The 25299-nt window shown below is 45.6% G+C and overlaps 1 protein-coding gene across 1 annotated transcript in view; it reads right to left on the bottom strand.

Annotated features, from left to right (window-relative positions):
* Positions 1 to 25299, bottom strand: part of LOC119428810 (zinc finger protein GLI2) — an 82999-nt gene that overhangs the window by 18431 nt on the left and 39269 nt on the right. Inside the window, exons 3-8 of the mRNA XM_037696497.1 lie at positions 15582 to 15687; positions 8036 to 8238; positions 6812 to 6982; positions 2872 to 3073; positions 1979 to 2171; positions 661 to 768 (exon numbers count right to left, since the gene is read on the bottom strand). Of these exons, the coding sequence (XP_037552425.1) occupies positions 661 to 768; positions 1979 to 2171; positions 2872 to 3073; positions 6812 to 6982; positions 8036 to 8238; positions 15582 to 15687 (983 nt within the window). The remainder of the gene's footprint in view (positions 1 to 660; positions 769 to 1978; positions 2172 to 2871; positions 3074 to 6811; positions 6983 to 8035; positions 8239 to 15581; positions 15688 to 25299) is intronic.

The raw sequence follows: 25299 nt of genomic DNA, 5'->3' as shown, positions 1-25299 counted from the left end.
TATCACTGTAGCATGCTCCCTGCTATTACTGTAGCATGCTCCCTGCTATTACTGTAGCATGCTCCCTGCTATCACTGTAGCATGCTCCACGTTATCGCTGTAGCATGCTCCCTGCTATCACTGTAGCATACTCCACGTTATCACTGTAGCATGCTCCACATTATCGCTGTAGCATGCTCCCTGCTATCACTGTAGCATGCTCCACGTTATCACTGTAGCATGTTCCAAGCTTTCGCTGTAGCATGTTCCAAGCTATCACTTTAGCATGTTCCAAGCTATTGCTGTGGCATGCATGCTAATGCTGCAACATGCCCCATGCCAACACTGTTGATTTTATGTTTTTTATTTTTATGCTTTTATGTGTTAGTGTACAGCACTTTGGCCAACGGTGTTGTTTTCAGTTACTTTATAAATAAAGTTGTATTGTATTGTATCGCTGTAGGATGCTCCATGCTAACACTGTAGTACACTGAAAATTTCCCGCTCTTCAACTTCAACAACTAAAGCAATATATGCTTCAAGAACGTATCATAAACGTCACAAGACTGAAATCTTGTTACAAAATATCTCCAGTGTCATGTTCTGACTCACAGATGAGTATTTTCATTAAAACGTAAGTATTTTTATGGTACTTTTCTTTCAAATATCTGGTTGGTTTACCGGTGAGACAGGAGACGCCAGCCTCATTCCCTCTGCCTCCACCTTCACCTTTGACCTTTTGTTCATGGGGTCCACTGTGCTGCTGACTGCCGGGTCGCCTCCATGGTTCTGGAAACAGATGATTCAGAGGGATGCTGTAAGCATTTTATCATCAATAATGGACATTTACATCCTGTGAAACTGAAGCTAAAGTAGGCTCCTCCTCCAGACTGACACGATGAACTCTGATTGGTCAATGTCAGAAGCCTGGTTAGGCCTCAACTTCCCGTCAGAATCAAACCTGCTTTTGTTTTAAATCTGAAAACTAATTTTTATACCAGTATTGAGTATCAGGAAGAGGAAGGCGCTAGGCTAATGCTAGACTGATGCTTCAGAACACGTGACAGAAACCCAGTCCGTTGCTTTATCATCCTCCTAACATTAATTTTTCAGTTTTTATCAGTCATTGAGTAGGATCAGTGCTTAATAAGCGTGTTGATGTTAAACACAATAAACAGTTTGAACACCTTTAGTTCTACTGAAAACATGTTTAAAGTAAAAAGTTTCAACGTACAAATCACCCGTTGGAACGGATTAACTTTGTAACTGGAGGTTCTACTCATTGTACAAGAACTGAACTAAATAAATGTATTTTAAATGTATTTCCAAATCTTTTCCAGATTAAATGGATTGGAACCACAATCCTGGTGTTTTATCAGAAACCCCTTCAGGTTTGGTTCTGAAGGTTCGGACAGGACAAAGACATTAATTAAATTAAATTAAATTAAATTAAAACACTGTACACGTATTCCATTGATCTGTGGATTGAAGGTATTTTTAAAACATGAGGAGTCTGGGGGATAAAAGAGTCAACTGTGGAATAACTTGAGTTTGAGTCTTGATGCCGTGGCGCCCCTGCTGACCTTTGACCCTCTGAATCACAGATTACACCAGGAAACCAACTGCGTGGGAGGGAAGAAATGATGGGTTTCCCCACTGAGAGTTTACCTCGGAGAAGGAGGAGGGGGCAGGGGGTGTGGGCTGCTTCATGCACCACAAATCATAACACTGTGACCCAGGGGGTGGGTGGGGGAGGGACACAGCACCGGCATCAAACAAGACGATGACAAACCAGGTCTACAGCGAGAACAAACAGATGGCAACTGGAGCTGAAGATTAAACATTTGGATACACAGTTGTTTTAAGAGCTGGAAATCACAAGGGGGTGGGGGGCCTTCAAGTCCTGAATCAGAGGCTGGAACCAGAGCCCTGAATCAGTTCACAAACTCTCCTGATATTCAGTCAGAATTTAACCTTTGAGCTCCAGTTTCTGGATCACCTTGGACATCAGGTCTATGTTGTGGCACGAGGCATTCATCGAGGAAAGGCTCAAGCCCGACTGGTGTCCAGAGAACGTGGGCGTAGTCTGGATGAGGGGTGGGTTGTGACCAAAGGCGCTGAGACCTCGCTGCTGGGAGAGGAGCTGCTGGTACGCCACAGAGTTGATGGGATGAGGGAATGGAAACGAAGGGCTGCGAAACCAAAAACAAAGAAAACTAAACTGATGATCAGCAGGAAAATAAACATTACAACAACTGGGTACTTAAAGGGCAGGTGCAGGTACCTACAGGGTACATACCGGTGCCTACAGGTACAGGTGACTTCATACATGCAGGTAACTACAGGGTACAAACGGGTAACAGGCTACTTACAGGTAACTACAAAGTATGTACATGTAACTACAGAGTACACAAGGTAGGTACAAGTACCTACAGGGTACAAACAGGTACCCTGTAACAGGGTACATACAGATAACTATGAATACGTACAGGTAACTACAGGATACGTGCAGGTATCTACATGGTACATTCTTGGTAAAAGCCCTGTATATATGTACTGGGTAAGTACTCAGTTGACACCCTGTGTAAGTACCAAGCTGTATTATTTATTGTTCCTAACGTTTGTATTAAAAATCATTTAGTTCTTAAAGCCTCAGATATTTGAGGTCAAAATGAAACTCGTCAGAAAAGAAAAAGAAAACAAGAAACGAGAGAGAGAGAAGCAAAACCAAAGAGGAAAGAGGAAAAACAAAAGTACAGGAACAGGAAAATATGGACCCAGTTAAACAGGAAACGAGGTGTAGAATGTTAGAATGACTCATCAGGAAGGATGGGTCAGGAAGAGAAGGAACCTGATCTGTCTCTGGGTGTTTGTCCAGGTGAGTGGGTGTACCTGAGACCTCCAACCGACAGGTGTCCGTAAGAGCTGCTGGCAGCCGAGCTGGACCGGGAGTTGTTGATGTACGCCACCAGGGAGTTGGGCGAGGTCCGGATCATAGTCTGGAGATCGATGCTGGCGTCGGAAAGCGGAGAGATGGACAGGGCCCGCTTCCTGCTGAGCCGGGGCATCAGTCTGGGACTGGAGAACCGGGACACTGTGGACCAACACATAGTCCAGGTGCTGTAATCTGACTGACAAAGATTCTGACAACAGGACTAGACTGGGGATGTTGTAGACAATAATAATCTATGAAACCTGGTAAATGCTAGTTGACCATCTGTGACAGTAAAGAAACCAGTCTCTGGGGTATAGACTGTAAACCTAACAGAAATACAAACTGTGTTCACACGTTTGGTGCCAGAACATCGTCATAACATCACGTCTGAAGTAGGTCAGAACATCGTCATAACATCACGTCTGAATCGGTTAGAAGAAAACCAAAACTGGTCAGTTTGATCAGAACTCAGATCTATGGAGAAAACCCTCAAGTTTGGTCTCACTAAGGCTTTAGCTGAAGATTCATTTTGACTCCTGACATTATTGCGTTTCTGTCTTGTAGGTCAAACCTTAGACAGAAATGTTCCCTGTGATCTGTTGGTGCTCAGAGTAAGTGATGGGGCTAACCTTCAGCTACTACCACAACAAACTATAGCTCCAAATCTGAGCTGTAGAAAGACAGGAAGTGAACACGTTGCAGTCTTTTGCTCTGTCGTGTGTTACAGTCCTGCTGGGCAGCAGTAGTATGCAGCTCAATCCATCTGACCTGGGGTCTTCTCCCAGGGGGGCGTGGCCAGAAAACCTCTAAAGGGAGGCATCCAGATCAGATAAACCTCCTCAGCTAATTCCAGTCCTCCTCAGCAGCAGCTCCAATCCCAGCTCCCCCCAAGATGATGGAGCTCCTCCCCTGTCTCTAAGTCTTCTTCACTGCGACAGACCGAATCAACGTCTTCATTACTGAGGATGAGGCCCCACTTCATCCTACCATCACTCAGGAACAAGAGGCTAAGTTGCTAACCTTAGACTCAGAGGAACCAACTCATCTGATGGATCCATCCATCCATCCATTACATCCATCCATAAACCATCCAACCATCTATCCATCCATTTATCATCTATTCATCCAGCCATCTATTTGTCCAACCATTACATCCATCAATCCATCCATCCATTCATCCATCATACATTTGTCCAGCTGTTATATCCATCCATTCAACCATCATCATCTAGCCATCCAACCTTCCATCCATCATCCATCCAACCATTTGTCCATCCATCCAACCATCCATCTGTCTATCTATCCATTATCTTTATTCGCCTCTTCACCCTGGACAGGTCTCCAGTCCATCACAGGGACACCTGGACAGGTCTCCAGTCCATCACAGGGACACGTGGACAGGTCTCCAATCCATCACAGGGACACGTGGACAGATTTCCAGTCCATCACAGGGACACCTAGGGACCATTTAGAGTTACCAATTAGTCTAACATGCATGTTTTTGGTCTGTGGGAAGAAACTTGAGTACCCGGAGAAAACCCACGCATGCACGGAGAGAATCTTCACATCCATAGACACGCCTGGGACTCTGAATACTTTCTGCAAACAGGAAGTAGTTTGTGTCAGTGTCTTCATTACAACAGCTGGACAGCTTTGTTCTGGTTCTTGTTGGACCTGAGTCAGTGTGTCAGGTTCCAGGTGTGGGTCAGGACTACTGAACCTTTTATCCAGAGTTTGGACCTGGTTCTGTCCCTGAGAACTACTGGTTTGATTCTGTGTGTGCCCCAAATCTAACCACGAAGGAGAAGGAACATGAAAACCCGGCTCATCTGTTGGTCAGAACCAGAACCAGGAATATAGAAGTGATGGAGAACAGGAAGAAAGTAAAGTGTCGTCTGATCCAACATCAACAATGATGGAGATAATATCAATGTTTGGATCCATCTGGGGATGGCACGGTGGAACAGTGGGTAGAGCTGTTGCTTCTCAGTAAGAAAGTCACCGGATCAAATCCCAGCCAGGGCCCTTTCTGGGTGGAGTTTGTGTCTATTATCTGCAGCTATAATTCATCCCGAGCAGCGCAGGTGATCATCAGCCGCTCCTCGTGGCCTCCATTGTGTTCAATGAGGCCGATTTACTCGCCATCGATTTCTGCTGCTTGGAAACGATCGAGGAGTCGGATCCGTTCTGGAACATGGACGATAATCTGGTGTTAAGGCTCGCTCAAATTGGACCCAGAAATCCAGTTAATTACTTTTGTTATTGACTATTGGTCTTTAAAAATCGCAGGGATCAAATCAAAAGCTTTTTTTTAATAAATCAAGTCAGCTTCCCTAAAAACCAGCAGGAAGTGAACCTGATCTGTGACAGACTCTTATTTTGAAAATCCAGGTACAGACCTCTTCCTGTTTCCTGCCTGAAGCTGCTGAGTCACTGGTTGCCATGGTGATGCCCTCTTTCTTAGGGAGCCAAAAGTGGCGTGGCATCACGCAGCAGCACATTGAGACAGAATCACAGAGTAAAAAGTGAGCCTCAGAGAGTCTATGTGTTAAAGAACTTGTTGACCCATGAGCAGCAGGAGGTTCTGATAGGGAGTTTGACCTCTGACCTTCCTCCTGCTGTAGCCCCGCCTCCTCTTCAGTTTGTCTTTAAATGTGGTTCTAAATGATGGCCGCTCAGTGTTTCTTAGTCTGTCCAACATCCGTTATCTGTTTAGAAGCTGGAGCTGTGGGACCTGACGAGGGGGGGGTCCTGGGCCGATGGACTTTAAATGATGATGTAACAAATGCACAAACAAGGCGAACATCAGCGCCGGTTTCTCCAGGGACGGCTCTGGAGGTTTATCGCCGAAGACATTAGCGTGTTTGTGGGGGGGTGTCATGGGACGCTAATTTGGACGTTTAATCAGCTGCAGCTCAGGTTGTTGATTGGGGGGGGGGGGGGGTCAGGTGAGGTTTTTTTGGTCTCGTCTGTGACGGCGACGTTCAGCGCCGGCAGCCATATTCATCTCTGTTCCTGCCTTCACCTCTGGGGAGATGTGTTTATTAATGTGCCACTTCCACTGATGAATGGACCGGAGCCACTTCCTCGCCGCTCCTCCATTGTGATTTATATCAGCAGCCACCACTGGGGGGGCGTGGGGGGGGGGTCCATAATGCCGGTGGAGGCTGAGCTTTAAAACATCAAACTTTATTTATTAAACCTGATTTATCCTCCAGCCTGCCTTTTTATCTGCTTTAAGGTAAAATATTCAACTTGTTTCCTCTAAAATGTGTCTCGTAAAGCTTGTTGTTAGACCCCGCCTCCTCTGAAAGGTCAAATCTGATTGGTCAGAAATGTGTGCGTAAAATTCAGCAGCTAAGCAGTTAGCACATGCTAATTGTTCAGTCAGAGAGGACCCTGGGAAATGTTCCAGCCTAATTCAACAAGGCATTTCAGGAGGTTCACCTTTGACCTTTGCCCGAGGCCTGGACAGTCCGAGCGTGAGCCCAGTCCTCAGTCTTCGTTTGGACGGCGGTTCTGTTGGGGTTGCTGAACATCTCTCTCCTCACTGATGTGTCTCTGGAATTGTTCTCCATGAGTCTGAGTCCAGCCGGAGACAAACGGTGGTTTTGGACTCAGGCCCTGTTGTGAGTCCCGGACTGCTGGGTCTGACAGGTTCAAAGGACCAGGTTGGCCCAGACGATCCTGCTGGAGTCTGAAGGCTACAGACAAGACAACTTCTACAGGTTCTGATCGGCAGTCCAGCTCACAGAGACAGACCTGACCTGGTCTACAGAGTCCAACTGTGTCTGAAGCCTGGACTCTGACCTGAGACCTGGTCTTAATTTAAGGTCTCTGTGTCCCCTCCCTCAAGCTCTGATTGGTTTGTTTCAGATGAAAGGACTCATTTCTCACCTTCGATGGGACCGAAGTAGTCGGACAGGTGGGCCCCCCCAGGGCCCCCGGCCCCCTGCAGGAGCAGCTCGCTGTAGGGGCTCCGGTGGCTGGCCATCAGGTGGTAATACTCCGCTGAGGGGGGAGGGGGAAGTCCCAACAACCCACGCTCCTTCAGGTGCTCATGGGCCACTGTGGGGGCGACAAGGACAGAAGATTGGTGAGAGGGGGTTTATGACTGGAGGGGTCTGTAGACCTTACCCCCCTCCCCCCCAGGACCAGAGTCTGCTACACCTCAGTCCAGTTTATTCCCTGTGAACATGAAGATTTCAAGAGTCTCACAGAGAAAATATTATTTTACGTTTCCACGGCTAAAACTGATGAAAGACAAACGTCTCCACTGAGGACTGGGTCTCGACAAGGACTTTGTCTTTAGCTGAGGACTGGATCCCGACAAGGACTCTTATCTTCAGCTGAGGACTGGGTCCGAGGAGGACTCTATCTTCAGCTGAGGACTGGGTCCGAGGAGGACTCTGTCTTCAGATAAGGACTGGGTCCTGAGGAGGACTCTGTCTTCAGAGCTGGACCACACCAGCCTGCAGCAGCAGGAAAACAATTTACCATCTTGTCAGCTGGACTGAAGCGAGGCATTTAAATCTAAAGAAGAGCCTCAGAGCGATGACGCTGAGAAACACACAGGTAACCTGTGATGACCTGACAGAACACCAGCTAAAGTAACAAAGTCCAGCTAATTGCTAAACTTGGCAAAGGTTAACAAAATGCTAAACTTAGCAAAGGTTAACTAAATGCTAAACTTAGCAAAGGTTAGCTAAATGCTAAACGTAACAAGGTATCTAAATACTAAATGTAGCAAAGGTTAGCTAAATGCTAAGAGTAGCAAACTCCAGCTAAATGCTAAAAGTATCAAAGGTTAGCTAAATTCTAAACTTAGCAAAAGTTAGCTAAATGCTAAAAGTAGAAAAGGCTAGCTAAATGTTAAACGTATAACAAAAATGATCTAAATGTTAAAAGTGGCAACGGTTAGCTTAATGCTAAAAGTAGCAAAGTCCAGCTAAATGCTAAAAGTGGCAAAGGCTTCCCGCCTTTTTGACCCAGCCTCTGCAGATTAACTCGTTGCCATGGTGATGGAGGAAGGGCAGAGAAACTGAAAGTTTTAGTGAATTTCACGCTTCCTTTTTGTTTTACAGTGATGTGATTCAGGACTTGTGGCAGTGGTGGACTCACAGTCTGCAGGGCTGAGTCCTCGTGCTGCAGAGATCGTGGACAGGGCGGGGCTGCCGTGCACCGAGCGCAGGTAGTGCTCCAGGTGGGGGGAGACGTACGGGTGAGGAGGGCTGAACGGAGACTCTCCGGGCGCCACGGCAGCTGGCGAGAGGCGGATCAGGGAGATGTCAGAGAGGATGGGGCTGCCAGGTAGACCTGTGGGGCTAGAAGAGAAAAATGTCTTTTTTTAAACAAGGATCAAATTATGTTTGTTTTTCATGTCACTTAGGTTTTTATATTCAGACTTGACATCTACACCAGGGCTATTCAAGTGGGGGCCCAGGGGCCAAACCAGGCCCACAAGTGAACTCAGTCCGGTCCACCAGTGGGTTCATTTAAAAAAAAAAAAACAGATTTTAAACCATTAAACGAATTTAATGATGTCTGACCCCTGAGCTGCTGGATCTCAGTAACTGTGGCTCCTGAGTAGTTCTGATGAAGAGCCTGAGGGACCACCAGAACCACCATCATGCCCAACTGAAACCTGGTACTCCTTCAGAATAACATTTTGGACTGGTCTGGTTCTTGATCTGGTGGACCTGTTCAGGCTAGTTCTGGACTGGTCTGGTTCTTGATCTGATGGACCCATTCAGACTGGTGTTGGAATTTAGATAGGTTCTTCAAAAGTTTATGGGCCGACCATGATCCTGTAGACAACAGAGGTTCGGAATAAATTAAGGTCCAAGAACCCAGAATCTGCTGAGTCACTGGTTGCCATGGTGATTCCCGCTTTATTAGGTGGCAGAAAGAGGCGGGGCAGCACTACAGTTAGAATCTCAGTGTAAAAAGTAAGCCTCAGACCCACAGTCTCTGTGGGAAGACTAGAAGTCAGATCAAAGAACTTGTTGACCCGTGAGCAGCAGGATGTTCTGATGGTGCCACAGGTTCTGTTGGATGGTTCTACTGGGTTTTATGGAGGAGATGTGACATGTTAGTCTAAGTTCAAGTACAATTGATGTGAGGTGGACCTTCAGAAACACTCGTGGATTCAAGAATTAAACAAGTCTGTGATTCATAAATAAATAAATACAGTAGATAAATAACTTTTGTTTCTCTTCTGAATGAGTCCTCGAGGCTCAGTGATACTAACCTGTATGAATAAAGGTTAAATGAAAAATAAATAAACAAGTAAAAATGTATATATATCCATCCATCCATCCATTTTCTTCCGCTTATCTGGGGTCGGGTCGCGGGGGTAGCAGCCTAAGTAGGGAGGCCCAGACTTCCCTCTCCCCAGCCACTTGGGCCAGCTCTTCCAGGGGAATCCCGAGGCGTTCCCAGGCCAGCCGAGAAACATAGTCCCTCCAGCGTGTCCTGGGTCTTCCTCTGGGCCTCCTCCCGGTGGGACGTGTCCAGAACACCTCACCAGGGAGGCGTCCAGAAGGCATCCTAAACAGATGCCCAAGCCACCTCAACTGGCTCCTCTCGACGTGGAGAAGCAGCGGCTCTACTCTGAGTCCCTCCCGGATGTATATATATATATATATATATATATATATATATATATATATATACACACACACACGTGGACGTGGGAGCTGAAGGATGAGCAGCAGGTCAGGTCCAGCAGAACTCAGTGGGTCTGCAGAGGTTGGGTCTTGTGGTTCGTGCAGACCCAATCGGCCTCCAGGAGGGTCTGGTGATCAGAGCATCATTTGACCCACAGCGACCCACCTGTGTGACCTCTGACCTCTGCCAGAAAAGAGACCCGCTGAGTGGAAGGAGAAAAAGACTGCCGTTTGGAAGACAAAATGGAGAAGAAGACATTTGGAGACATTCTGTGGTCAAATCCTCCACCTTCATTCAGCCTGTGGCCCGTTTCAACTCTTCTGGTTCTGAGGTCAGAGCTGCGGATCCAAACAGGACCAGGTTTAATGCTCATTGAAAGCTACACTGCGGTGTGTTCGGGAGCACAGTTGTCACTGGTCCATAATCCAGTCTCCTAAAAATTCTGGGTCTTTAGAACCGAGTCGTTCTGAAGTGAACATGAAGCAGGTTCTGTGTTTGAAGGTGGTGGATCAGGTACGATGTTGCTCACACAGGCGCTACCGTCCAACTTGTCATTAACGACCGCGGCAGCTGCTAACGTGTTAACAAAATGCCAGCAGCAAAGTGAGGTCACAGATCCTGGACTCGGATCACGTCTGGATTCTACAGATTCACAGGGACTGGGACTAGGAAGACATGGACCATTGCTGGGAAGACATGGACCAGTGCCGGAAAAACCTGGACCAGTGCCGGGAAAACATAGACCAGTGCTGGGAAGACATGGACCGGTGTTTGGAAAACATGGACCGGTGCTGGGAAGACATGGATCTGTGCTGGGAAAACATAGACCAGTGCTGGAGAAACATGGGCTGGTTCCGGGAAAACTTTGACCAGTGCTGGGAATACATGTACCGGTGCCGGGAAGACATGGACCGGTGCCGGGAAGACATGGACCGGTGCTGGGAAACCATGGACCAGTGCCAGGAAAACATGGACTGGTGCTGGGTAGACATGGACCGGTGTTTGGAAAACATGGACCGGTGCTGGGTAAACATGGACCGGTGCCAGAGAAACATGGACTGATTCTGGGAAAACTTTGACCAGTGCCGGGGAAACATTGATTGCTGCCGAGAAGACATGGACTGGTGCCGGGAAGACATGGACATGGACCGGTGCTGAGGACACATGGACCGGTGCTGGGGACACAGACTGGTGCTGAGGACACATGGACCAGTGCCGGGAACACATGAACTGGTGCCAGGAAGACATGGACTGGTGTCAGGAAGACATCTACACATCCTGTGGCTGAAAGGAGCTCCTTAAATGGGAGGCGTCCATCAGGAGGTAACGTCTGCAAAACGTCTGGAGAGAAACAAACATCGCCTTCTGAACTCTGACCTTCTAACACAGAAAAAGTCTTTTGATGCCTTAAATGTAGTGAAAAGAATCAAACCTGGAGTCTGTAGGGTCGGGTCCAGAGGCAATAGGCCCAGGAGACAAACCCAGACCTCTGTCTCTCCATCTACACCCTCCAGCTCCTCCTGAAGGACCATGAGCTGGTCCCAGATCAGAGAATGTCTATAATCCCTCCAGAGAGTTCTGGGTCTGACCCAGGGACTCCTACCAGGGCAGCATATTCTGAAAACCTCCAAAGTGGGACGTCCTGATCAGTTGATCCTCCTCAGCTGACTCCAGAGGAGTAGCAGCTACCCCCGGATGACAGAGCTCCTCACCCTATCTCTCTGGTTGAGCCTCCCAGCCTACAAAGGAAGACCAGTTCAGCTGCTTGGATCCAGGATCTGATTCTGTTGGTCCTATTCCAGACCTCAAGACCACAGGTGAGGGCTGAAATGAGGACAGACCAGTAGATCCAGAGATTTACCTTCAGATTCAACTCTTTCTTCACCACAACGGACCGGAGCAATGCCTTCATTACAGAAGACAAGGTCCTGATCTGTATATTCAGCTCCCGCTCCATCCTTCCATCCCTCAGGTACCTGAACCTTTCCACATGAGGCAAAGACTCCCCCCTGACCCAGAGAGGGCGCTCCACCTGTGTCCAGTTCAGAACCTTGGGCTTAGAGGAGCTGAGGGACCCCCCAGGAGCTTCACACTCGGCTGTGGACCGTCCCAGTCCTTCCTTCAGCTTTTGGCGTTGTGTAGATAAGACTGGAGATGAACTACAGTGAGACCCATCTCTGAAATGACCCAGATACAAACACAACACTTCCTTTTAACACCCATGAATCTTTTCACGCTCAACTTTGTTATAAAACCTGATTTCAGCCTCAGAGTGGCGGTTGGTGCCAGCGATGACAACCAAATCCACAAAACCAGGTTCGATTTAAAGTTTAAAACTATCCACAGAGAAAAATTTATTCATGTCTTCAGTCGAACGGACCACTGATACGTCCCAATACTTCGTATCATGTTACTTTGAAGGCTTGACCAACACAGAGAACTGGTTGTCCTTCCAAGTCCAGAACTGTGGTCAGTCCCTTCATGGTCCTCCTGTTTTAATGAACCCACTGAAGAATTTAGACCCTGGACTGACTTCACAAGTTGATAAACATCTTCGACGAATGGTTGGTCATGACTCCTTCATGTTCCCTCAGTCAGTCAGTGAACAATCAGTCAGTGAATCTTTGAGTTAGTCAGTGAATCAGTCAGTCAGTGAATCCATTAGTCAATCATTGAGGCAGTCAGTGAATTACTGAGTCAGTAAATCATTCAGTTAATGAATCGGTCAGTCAATGAATCAGTCAGTCAATCATTGAGTCAGTCTGTGAATCAGTCAGTGAATCACTGAGTCAGTGAATCAATCAGTCAGTGAATCACTGAGTCCATCATTGAATCAGATAGTCAGTGAATCTTTGAGGTAGCGAGTCATTGAATCAGTCAGTCAGTTACTCACTGAATCATTCAGTCAATCACAGACAGTCATGTCCATCTCATTCTGGACTCAGGTCTCGGGGGCAGAATGATCAGGGAGGTCCAGTCATCTTTTCAAGGTCTTCTGGAGGACTCCAAGGCATTCCAGACCAGCTGACAGACATAGGCTCTCCAGTGTGTCCTGGGTTTTCCCATGGTTCTCCTTCCAGTTGGACATGTCCAGAACACCTCCCTAGGGAGTTGTCCAGGGCCCATCCTGACCAGATGTCTGAACCTCCTCACTCGTCTCCTCTGGATGTTGAGGAGCAGTGGTTCTACTCCGAGTCTCTCCTGGAAACTTGAACCTCTTACCCCATTTCTAAGGAAGAGTCCAGCTACCCTGCAGAGAGAATGCCTTTAGACCTCCTGGATCCAGGATCTGGTTCTTTCAGTCTTTACCCAAAGTTCAGGACCAGAGGTGAGGGTAGGAATGTAGACTAAGCAGTAATCGGAGGGCTTCTCCGTACAGCTCAGCTTCCTCTTCACCACAACGGACCGACTCAGAATTCACAATACTGCAGAGGCTGCTCCGGTCCATCTGTTGATCTCACGCTCCGTTCTTCCCCCACTGAAAACAAACTAGATTCTTGGATTCCTCCAGTGGAGGCAGAACCTCTGTCCAACCTGGACAGGACAGACCACTGTGTCTTCGATGTTTGGGTTGGTTAAAGCAGACCAGGATGAGCTGAACCGTCTTTGGGTGCAGGTCTTTGTAGTTTCATATGAGGAGGAAGAATTCCTCCTTGAGTTGTTGCATGAAACTGCACAGAAGAAGAACAGGCGTCTTGTTTTCCTCCTGACAGGCCTGAGAAGACCAGCGGCCGTCTCCTTCCAGTTTATGCAAACAGTGATGAAGAGGACGGCGGCAGGATGTCATGTTAGACAATCAAGCAGCGGACCTCTGACATGCCGCCGCGGCTGGATAATAAAGTGCCGCGCCAGGCCACGAGTGACAGCGCACTTCATTTGCTGCGCAGTGTTGCTGTAATTAGGTGAATTTGGCACAGGCAGGGGGGAGCGACAGCTAGATCAAGGTCCTGATGAATTAGGGGTCCACTGTCAGGATCAAATCACATTAATCAAGGTGGCCGAGTCCGCAGACAGCCCCCCGCCGCTGCTCGGCCTCCACTTCCTGCGTTGCTGTGATGAATAGCCCTGCTTCCGCCAGGCGCGCGGTATGCATCACCATCAGATCTGTGAATTTAAATGGAAGAGCGCAGATTCTATTGACTTCTTCGTCTGGGCACCACTTTTTCTCGTGTGATGACATTTAGACTCGTGTTGTGCCAGGAGCTCCGGTTCTTCACCCAGGGGTGATTTTTGTCTTCCTCTGGTGCCGTTTATGTCCTTTACACCAGCTGAAGGCCAAACCAGCGGCAGAGAAGCTGCTTGAAGCAGAAGCTAAACCTGTGTGAATGTTCAGGGTAAATAAATCTTTCTCTGCTCCCACCAGCAGTGACCTCTGACCTCTGACTTCTGACCTCTGGGAGTCTAATTACATTGTTAGCTCGGGGCTAACGGCTGCAGCAGCCAGATTAGCTCCAGCTCTTAATGAAGTCGTCAGCTGCAGACTGACACAAAACAACTTTGATTTTACAAGTTCTTTATTTTTTCACCTCAAATCTTTATTTAAGACTCAAACCGAAAAAAAACCCTGAATTTCTACTCAAGACTGGTTTAGAAAACCAGAACTATAAAACCTTTCTGCAAAGCCTGACAGGAAGTCAGAACTTTGTCATAATCTGAGTTGCAACTCTTATTTTGAAAGAGCTCCAGGAGCTTTAATTTGAAACTCCAGGTTCAGTCCTCTTCCTGTTTCCTGTCTGAATTCTCCTGAACATGACTGGTCCGATCAGACGGGGGTGGCCATGATGGAAACAGGAGGAAGAAATGCATGCTGGGTAATACATAGAAGCTGCTGAATCACTGGTTGTCATGGTGATGAGCAGAAATGCAGAGTAAAAAGTAAGCCTCAGACAAACAGTCTCTGTGTGAAAACTAGAAGAACTTGTTGACACATGAGCAGCAGGAGGTTCCGGTGGTACCACAGATTTTGTTTGATGGTTCTACAGGGTTTGATGGAGGAGAAGTTAAACAGAGCCTTCACTTCCTGTTTGAAAGCTCAGATACGGTGGAAGTCAGTGCCTTCACTTCCTGTTTGGAAGCTCAGATATGGTGGAAGTCAGTGAGTGTTTGGGTGTTGACCTCTGACCTCTGGATGGACCTCATCAGTCCTCCAGCAGAGACACTCTGGAGGGACAGAGACAGAAAGACTAAAGACTGGAGGCGACAACGATGAACAATTCTTTGGTAAAATTAGTAAAAATCCTCCAACTCAGTCTGTGATTGAATAAAACCCATTAAAGATGTGAAACAGCTGTGACCCGTTTCAACTGAACGGTGGTTCTGCTGTGAGGTCTGGGCTGGAGGTCTAGACAGGACCGGACTTTACCTAGATCTAAATGCCACGAATGTCTGGGGGAGCATCATCTGATGTTCTGCAAAGAACTTCAAACTGTGATGGGAACAGAAGAACTCAGAGCAAAAAGCATCAAGCTTCCTTCAGTTTCATGTATCGCTCTGTCACGAACCATCCGGCTGAACGTTTGAAGCGTGGTTCAAGAAGAAAAGCTCAGATGTAACAGACGACCAACGTTAATTCTGCTACAATTGCCAGGAAAGAATGTTTCCAAAGTCCTGTTGTAGAAAGCCTTAAAGTTCTCTCAGTGGCACCTTGATCACCAAAGTAGAATAAATTTCTTTAATTCTTCCTCAAAGACGTAGATCCTGCAGCCGAACTTCAGAGGGTTTGAACCCCTGATGGTTGGAGCCTGAAGAGCAAAGAGACAAGAGGAGAAATCTGCACCCAGCATTGCTTATTCACTTTGGAAGTCAGCGTGTTGTCATCTGGTTCTGATACTGAACTTGGCAAATATTCAGCTCCAATCAGGATCTGCTGACATCCGCTCCGTAGTTAAAACAGAAACGCATCCATTGTACCGTACGGTAGAGATTCAATGTGAAGTTTAGATTTGGATCAAAAAGCTGTGCTGACTCCAGGCTTGAGCTCTGAAGGTCAGGACCTTACCTGTGCATGGCGTGCAGGGTGTGGGGCTCGTAGTGGTACCGTCCCTCGTGGTGCCGGACATCCAGGGGGATCGGCGTGTGGAAGGCAGGGAAGAGGTGTTGGGGGGCTGCAGACACAGAAACCACAGAGTTGGGGAACTGAGGGGGAGAAGAGACTTAAAAAAGGAATTTTCAAAGGCTAAGGGGTTCTACAGTAAAGCAGCGTGAGTTTCAGAGCAGGCTGAGCACTTTCGTGTAAAATATTGGCACTATCACACACGAGAAGTGGAATAAATAAATAATCAAAGTTGTGCTGAGAAATCCTACATCTTGAACATAAAAGGTATCCAACCAGGCTTTTGACAAAGACCTGCAGCTAGGAGGGCTTTGAACTAGACAGGATGATGGACTGTGTGAAGCCCCGACTCGAACCAGGACTGACAGCTCGAGGAAAAGCTTTCTTCTGCTTTTCTATTCAAACAGCTTGTCTCCTCAGGAGTGGCAAGCAGGCGAACCAGAGCCGAAACGCACAGAAACACTAACCAAACAGTAGATCCACCCTCAGATCACCAACCGAATAGTGGATCCACCCTCAGAGCAAGAAAACACAAACTGACCAGTGGATCCATCCTCAATTCAACATGTGAAAAGTACATCCACACTCAGAACATCACTTGAATAGGAGATGCAGCTTCAGAACAAGAAAACATCAACCAATCAGTGGATCCACCCTCAGATCATGAACCGAACAGTAGATCTCAGAACTACATAAACACCAATTAAACAGTGGTGCCACTGTTTGGGAGCCCTGAACATGGTGCAACTGTGGGTTTACGTGGTAAGATCCAGTCTAGGTAGCTGCTGCTGATGTGTAGAACCTGGTGAATATGCAGGACAACGTCTCTCGGACATATCAGAATCATTTTGGCCTTAACTCTGAACAAGTCTTTCTCAATCCACCAAGATCTTGGTATGGTGGTGCTTAAAGTTTATGAACACTTTATAATTTTCTATATTTCTGCATCAATATGACCTAAAACATTATCAGATTTTTACACATGTCCTAAAAGTAGATAAAGAAAACCAAGATAAACAAAAGAGACAATAATAATATTATACTTGGTCATTGGAAAATTCTAAAGGCTTCACAAACGCCATTCCCTCTTTCGCTCTCGACGAAGACGGTCTCTCTTAACCTCTCTCCTGCTTTTTTGCTCTCTGTTCTGTGTATCCAAGCTTCTATTTCCACATCTTCCGAATCGTAAATTATTGTCATGGATCTGGTCAGCTGGACTTTCAACGCAATCAATACATTTTTTTTCAACAAAGCGACAGGGTCCTGGAGAACCCTCATGTCCCGCTGAGACGCACGTGGCAGGATACGTCATGGATTCGTGGGGAGAGTGGAAAATGTGCCTTTCTTTGTTGTCTCTGGAGGATGCCAAAGATTTATACATCAATGGATTTATGATAGCACCGGTGGATACCTATGTTATCAACTATTAAGGAAGACGGCGGCAGCAGTTTCGGCCATAGCAAAGCTGCCGACCTTATCTGAAGGATTAATCTGTGCTTCGAGCTCTCAGACTCAGCTGATTTACGAGTTCAACTGTGAGATGGAAGCGATTTATGAGAATCGTAGGCCACTTGCTGCTTCTGGGACTCTCCAGATTGTTGGGGTTGAACTTGGAGGAAGCTAATAAGCACGGACCAGCATAAAGCCCACAAATCTGGCCATTTTAGATCATCAAGAGTACCGGCAGAACTTGAGGCTGATGAGAAAAAACAGTCTGCCTGCACAAAAAAACAACTGTGGCTCATCTGAATGTGACTCCCCAATTCAGCCTTGAATAGACCGACTTATCAAATTGCTCCTGGGGATGTGTAAGCTAAGAAGGCTCTGCTGTATGTCCCGAGAACTTCTGTGAACAATTGTCAGAGCTGTCCCGGCTGACATCAACATCTTATCAGGACTATGGTGCTATCTGGAAGTTCTTCATGGACAAATGTCACCGTCTTGTCGTCAAATACACATGTAATGCGTTTATACATGTGCTGCTGGTAGAGTTTTATGATGTCTTAAATCATGCCCTAACAATGACAAGGTGTGAAGAGATCTTTTTTATTAATACTACTATCTTATCCTCATGGTCTTTCCCCTTTTCTTTCTAAAGAATAAGGGACTGCACTCCTAGGAGCTGCAGCCACGTGCACTCCGCCCATGTTTTGGACAACTCTACGGAATATAATCTCGCTGCACTGCTGTGCAATGATAATATCATTGTAATACCATACCATACCTTTATACCATACCATAAAGTTTATTCTGATTCTAAGAATATGTTTAAATTATTGGATTTATGATAACAGGGTTTGTCCTTTTGGAATCGGAGGATACCTTGGATAACAACAAATTAGGAAGACGTCGGCAGCAGTTTAGGCCATGGTAAAGCTGCCAGCCTTATGTGAAGGATTAATTTATGCCTTGAGCGAGCTCAACCACAAGCTGGACACGATTTCTGAGGCCACTTGCGGCTCCTGGAACTTGTCGGCATGAAGGATTTGATCTTGGAGAAAGCTAATCGAGCACGGACTGGGCAGAATGTCCATAAATCTGGCTGTTTGGACTCACCATTGAGTTTAGCAGCAGAACTTGAAGGCAGACATAAATCAGAGTCTAGCGGCCCAAACTGTTGTTGTTTATCTGAATTTGGCCTCCCTGCTGGCCTTGGACAGGTTGACTTATCTCAAATTGCTCATGGAGGATACGTAAACTAGAATCTTCTGCTTGCCCCTCTCCCCGTCTCAAGGACATCTGTGGCCTTATCATTCCATGATGCTGATAGACACTGTACCATCTTATCAGAACTTTGGAACTTTCTGGAGTGTCCATGGACAACTCACCAGCTTTGTTGTCTCGTAAGCATAAATGTTTGTCTTATTTACGTTGCTTTTTGTGCTGAGGTCGTTTCTGATCTTTCCTCATGTTCTCACTTTCCTTATCTAAAAAGGTGGCGCTGCTCAAGTGGCTGCAGCTTAGTCTCCCCATGTGTATCTCTTTGGTTAATGCACTTTGGTAACCGTTCCCGTTTTAAATGTTCTATACAAATAAATTTGACTGGACTTGGCAAACGTTCAAGCACTAGTATGTTCCGATTGGTTGTAGCAGCGGTGTCACCCAGTGCAATGACATCTTCAAGGAGAACACAAAGTATTTTCTGTAGTTCCCAAGAAGTACTGATGGATGCAGGTTTCTTTCCAGTCAATCAAACATCTGCCTGAAGATTTGTTGTGACAAACAGGAAGTTCGATTCTGTGTTTAAAGGTGATCTCTGCTTCTAATTTGGCTGTTTTTACAAGGGTCGTGCATCATCGTGCATCCATTTCATCACCCTTTTATTTTTCATTACAGACCTTTTCTTTCTTCAGATGGGACAAGTTTAGTCAGAACATGAGAACTAATTAGGTCTTACCATGACATGAAGATGAGCCTCCTTTGTTTTAGAGTTGAGACCTTTAATTCAGTTTATGGAGTTTTGTTCCTGAGGTTTTTCATCTGGAAACGCTCCATGAGGGCATTCTCTAACTCCGTCTCCTCCATAGGAGCAGCTTTAATGGTAACCTGGTGTGTCTCATCTCCATGCTGCCTGATTATTGGAGTCAAAAAGGAAAAAACACAGAGAGGAGGAGAGCCAGCTGATTCCTGGGCCGAATTAAAATTCCTCCGGTGTCATGCGCACACGCTGTCTCTCAGGGTCACCCGAGGTTTGGGACCAGAGAGGTAGAGGCTACAGATCATTATCTGCTCTCTGCCGAGCGACAGGTCTGGATAACAGGGGCCTCCCGGGTCTCTCTAGGGGCCTCGGACCTGGGTGGGTCAGCATTCCAAGTCCATTCCTCGCACTTTGCACCCTGACACAGTGACGGACCGAACTGGTCCCTTGAACGCCATCAGAAGTAACTCACTTTGCTTCACTTCCAGCCTGCTCAGAGACCGGCTTCATGTGGACCCTCAGGTGTTTCTACTCATCACTTCTCAGCCGGGTTTGGTTTTAAAGAAACTGATTCATGAGGCTGGTTTCCTGCCGCTGGTACCAGCAGGTTTTTACTGACAAAACAAATCAGAATCCTTAAAATCTCATTAAATCATTAATTCAAGAACAAATTCTGAACAAATAAACTGCTGGAGAGGAAACCTAACAAGCATTCGCCTTGCCTTCGACAAAGACAGTCGCTGTTACCCTCCCTCCTGCTTTTTTTGCTCTTTTGTCCTGTCAACCTCAGAGCCTCTCTTTACACATCTTCTGAATCAGAAATCGTTATGGATTTGGTCAGATGGTCCCTCAACGCAATTGACAATTTTTTTCCACCAGACGACAGGGTGCTGGAGAGCCCTCATGCCCCGAACGGACCCACGCAGCTCGGAATGTCCTTGTTTCTGGGGGGAGTGGAAGATGGTGTGCCTATCTGTGCTGTCCATGGAGGACGTAGATGTGTACATTACTGGATTTATGATAACAGGGTTTCTGCTTTGTGGAATCGGTGGATAACTTGGATATCAACTAATTAATTAGGAAGACACCAGCAGCAGTTTAGGCCGTGGTGAAGCTGCCAACCTTATGTGAAGGATTAATTTGTGCCTTGAGCTTTCAGACTCATATACTTAACGAGCTCAACCATGATGCTGATAGACACTGTACCATCTTATCAGAACTTTGGAGTGTTTATGGATAACTCACCAGCTTTGTCGACCTCTGTTCATAAATGTATTATGATGTTATCATATGTTGCAAGGTCTTTTTTTTGCATCAACTGTTTCCCGGCCAAGAAATGATGTGAAACATGATTTTTTTTGTTTCCTCCACCCTCGTGTTCTTTTTCTCATTTCCCTCTATGTTGTTTGTAACAGGTCTCTCTTGTAAATGAGTCTTTGAGGCTCTATAGGAACCAACCTGTATACATAAAGGTCTAATAATAAAAAAGAAAAAAGATTGTCTTTAAATCAAAAACCGTTTATTTTTTATTTTTAAAGCGTGATTCCTAAAGTTTTTTTTAAATGTTAAAAAAAGTTTAAAAAAAAACACACAAAGATCAACAATAAACCAATTAAACAACAAACTACACAACTACTGGGTTCTTTTAGTCACTCGGTCTCTGGATTAAAGCTGGTGGGACATTTGTCGGGGAGAAGCCGCATATTAGTTCCCGTCCAACATTTTAGGTCAAAAGTTGAGTTAAAACTAGCTCGAGTCAGAAGTTGAGTTAAAACTAGCTTGGGGTGGCTCGGTTGGATCCCACGATGGGTCATGGATTGGGTGATTGTTTCATGTGTAATTTTATGACCATTGATTTTAAACATCTGTAACAATTTCCAATAGAACGCTGTAATCAGTCATCTCTAAATGTAAGGTCAACTTAGTGACCCTGACTCTCATTGGGGTCCAGAACTCAACTTTTAGAACTACTTTAAACAATTTACTGATGACTAAGAGAATTATCTTCCCGATTAATTAAATCAACATTACTTTACCGAAACAAGCTCTACAAAGATTAAAGAAATACGATTTTACCACCTAAGAGTTAATTCAGTCTCTTCAGTTGGACGGTTGACCCCAAGATAAACTGACACCCCCCACTCATGGATTCAGTCCTCTCCTGTGCCTACCTCCACCTCTCCAGACTTTCTTCCACCTGCTTCTTACTCCCACTACAGATCACAGCATCGTCTGCAAACAACGTAGTCAACTTTACGACTTTGTCGTCATATCTTGTGAACATTCACGTCCTGCGATGTCTCTCTGTAAAAACATCGACCGGCTACAGGTTTTGTGATTGTTTTTCTCTTGTTGGAGTCTTTTGGAGTCTCTGACGTGAAAACGATGTAGTTTTTACTCTGCTTCGAGTGCCGTCATGCGCGACAGCAGGTCAGTCCTCGCTCGGCCTCCCTACCAGCTTCAGTCAGAGCAGCAGATGTGCGATGTTAGTTCATGGATCTGTTGTTTCAGGCTGGACCAAGTTCACGGAAAGTAAAAATCCACTCTGAGGACCAGAGTCTGAAGGTCACTGTTGGTGATTCCCCAGAGCGTGAAGGTTCTCTCGTTTTTACTGATGCGAAGTTCGGTAATTAAAATGTAATTGAACACCAGAACACTGAGACCAGTGAGAAGTCTTCTACCTTCATCATCATTACTATGGCTCCGCCCCTTTCTTTCTCTGCAACTCTTTCAAACCTCAAAAGTATCGTCGAACTTCCTTGATGATGTCCAGGACACTGCCGTGTGGTAACGTATAAACCTGATTTCTGATGACATCACTCTGACATTTAAGACCCAAATATAAAAGAAGAAAGGAAGAAATGTGAAAAATCAGGAGAGAAGCGAAACAAAGTTTTAGTTTCTCCGGCTGAGTCAGATTTTCAAACGGGAACAAACTACTTGTAGATAAGGAGTTTGGTCTCATTTTTCTCCAGTGAAAGCATGCCCCCCCACCTGGAGGAAGTGATTCAGCCATTCTTCAGGGTTCCCTCTGCGGACCCCATGATCCTGGGTCGGTCCTGGAGAATCGGGCCATCTTATTCCATCAATGAGACAGCTCCATTGTTCTGCCGGTACGCCAAGAACAAAAGGAGAGCGCTCCAGAATCTGCGTTTACCTAAATCCTGAGGCCCCCGTCCCCCCTCCCTGAGCTCCCCAAGGCTCCAGACCTCTGTTAGTCCTCGCTGGCTAACATTTATTTAAAGTCTGCAGCACAACGTTGGGTTTGTCCTGCAGACATTCACACAAGCTGAGGCTTCATTAGTTGTTCTGGAGGGTGAGATGTTTAAACTTCTCCACACTCTTCAGACTTCTTTTCAACTCAAGTTGTGAGAGTTGAAGAGACAGGTCTTTGTAGATGTTCTGAACCTGCTGGACTTTGATGTTTCCTGAAACCTGTCCGCTGGCTTTTATGCTGACCTTCCCTGTCAGCAGATCATCGCTCTGTCCAGACTCGAAGCGTCTGCAGAGCTCTTTCTGTCCGAGTCGCTCCGTGAAGCACGACTGAGAGCTTTGCAGGGAACGGTGGCTGAGCTCAGGAGCTCTGGGATACAACACCGCCTCCTGGAAAGGTTTCAACCAGCAATGACACCACAGAATCACCAGGACAGGTTTTATCATGACTCAGCATAGACTTTGGATCAGAACAGAAAACACAAACTTATTTCACATCTTTTCTCTCATGTAACTTAAATACATCTTTTGTCAGCAATTAGACTGCACCATTTAGTTCAAACTTATGACATCCAGCCATTAATGGAGACAAACCAGAACATGAGTATCAGAAATATGACTTATGTTGTTGTTTTATTTCATATCTCCTACCAAAAGAATCAGAACAGTTGTTCAGGTGGTACAGAGAGCAGTGAGGGTCAGATTAGTCTCAGCAGGAACGTTTTTAAGAGATTATCACAGATTATTTCTGTTGCCAAACCTCTGTTAGACATTTTGTCAAACTATAAAGATAAATACATAAACCTCCTACCTGAAACTCATAACATTCAACAGCTTTCTAAGCTGTGTCTGATCCAGACTCTTACTCTGAAGGGTATCTATGAGCTTTATTTTGAAACTCCAGGTTCAAACCCCTTCCTGTATATTCTGACTTTAAATCCTGACTCTAAAATTGGACAGGTTGGAAGGAATCATCCCTTCCTGTTCAGAAAACTCTGAGGCAGATACAATGGCCGTCAATGAGACTTAGGGTGTGTGACCTCTGACCTCTGATGGGACCTGAGTGAAAACCATCAGTCCTGCATTTGAGACACACTGGGTGGAAGGAGACAGAAAGACTGAGGTTTGGAGGATGAAATGGAGAAGAAGAGGATGGTTTGTTGAAATACGAAGTTTCTTTTGAAAACTTTAGCTTAAAATCATCATCAGACTCTTAAGTTAAATATTCTGTTGGAAATTTTGTAAAAACCCACCAACTTAAGCTGTGATTGTCTTGAAGGTCTTAAAGTCCTAACATGAGCAGATGGCTGAAGGTACATTAGTTAGTTGGAGGTACATTATTTGGTTGGAAGCATATTAGTTGGTTGGAGTTGCATTAATTGGTTGGAGTTGCATTAATTGGTTGGAGTTGCATTAATTGGTTGGAGGTACATTAGTTGGTTGGAGGTACATTAGTTGGTTGGAGGTACATTGGTTAGTTGGAGGTACATTGGTTAGTTGGAGGTACATTGGTTAGTTGGAGGTACATTAGTTGGTTGGAGGTACATTAGTTGGTTGGAGGTACATTGGTTAGTTGGAGGTACATTGGTTAGTTGGAGTTGCATTAATTGGTTGGAGTTGCATTAATTGGTTGGAGATACATTAGTTGGTTGGAGTTGCATTAATTGGTTGGAGGTACATTAATTGGTTGGAGGTACATTAGTTGGTTGGAGTTGCAGCGGTGGTGGCAGCAGAACTGATGGTGTTCCTCCACCTGCTGTCTTACATCGTTAGCTTGCTGTTTGTGTAATTTAGCTTTGTAAAAGTCTGTGAGGTTCTAATGACTGATTTTGCTGTTGAGTGAAATCAGCCTGATTTATAGCCCCGCCTCCTAATAGCGCTCCTTAACACTCGGGCTTGTCCACATGAAATAATTACCTGAAAGCAGGCGTGCATTATCTTCCAGGATGGCCCACAGCCGGAGAACAGACCTGGAGCTGCTGAGTTAGCGCCGTAATTAAAATGCGATGAAGCTTCAGGGGGCTGTCACTGTGCCCCCCAGCTGAGCTCCATATTACCCCTCAAGCACCCCTGCTAGGAGGGTGTCCGGGGCTGGAGCTCGACCAGGACTGCTGTTGCAGCTGTAAATGAAAGAGACCCACTTTTCCTCCTAAAATGAGCAGGGAGGAGGGGGGAACTACGAATAGAACCAAAGTGTCTTTTTTGAAAAGGAGGGGGCGACGAAGAGGCCGGGACCTCCACCGAAAACAAACTGAGGCTCTGAGGTTCTCGTACAAGAAGTTAAACAACTGAGCTGCAAACGGTCACAACAAACAAACAAACAAACGTTTACATCAGTACTGACCCCACCAAAACTCTAAATGCTTCCAAAGACCTCTTGAAATGGATCAGACGAGTTGAGTGTGTTTACCCACTAAGTTCACAGTTTGATTGTGTTAGTTTAACAAGTCAGTTTGTTTAATGAGTTAGTTTAATGAGTTAGTTTAACAAGTCAGTTTTTAACAAGTTAGTTTAACAAGTCAGTTTGTTTAATGAGTTAGTTTAATGAGTCAGTTTTTAATGGCTCAGTTTAACAAGTCAGTTTTTAATGAGTTAGTTTAACAAGTCAGTTTGTTTAATGAGTTAGTTTAATGAGTCAGTTTGTTTAACTAGTCTGTTTAATGAGTTAATGAGTCAGTTTGTTTAATGAGTGTGTTTAACGGCTCAGTTAGTTTAACAAGCCAGTTTTTAAAATGAGTTAGTTGAACAAGTCAGTTTGTTTAACAAATCAGTTTGTTTAATGAGTGTTTGTTTAATGGCTCAATTTAACAAGTCAGTTTTTTAATGAGTTAGTTTAACGTCAGTTTGTTTAATAATAATTATAATAATAATGTCATCACAATGTCAGCACTGTATGTTTCCATAATGAGTTAGTTTAATGAGTTAGTTTAATGAGTCAGTTTGTTTAATGAGTGTGTTTAATGGCTCAGTTAGTTTAACAAGTCAGTTTTTAAATGAGTTAGTTTAACAAGTCAGTTTGTTTAATGAGTTAGT

The sequence above is a fragment of the Nematolebias whitei genome, chromosome 23, assembly GCF_014905685.2.
Source record: "Nematolebias whitei isolate Nwh7 chromosome 23, NemWhi1, whole genome shotgun sequence".
Classification (NCBI taxonomy): domain Eukaryota; kingdom Metazoa; phylum Chordata; class Actinopteri; order Cyprinodontiformes; family Rivulidae; genus Nematolebias; species Nematolebias whitei.
Note: the sequence above shows the minus strand (reverse complement) of the source record. Positions and strands in the feature narration are given on the sequence as shown.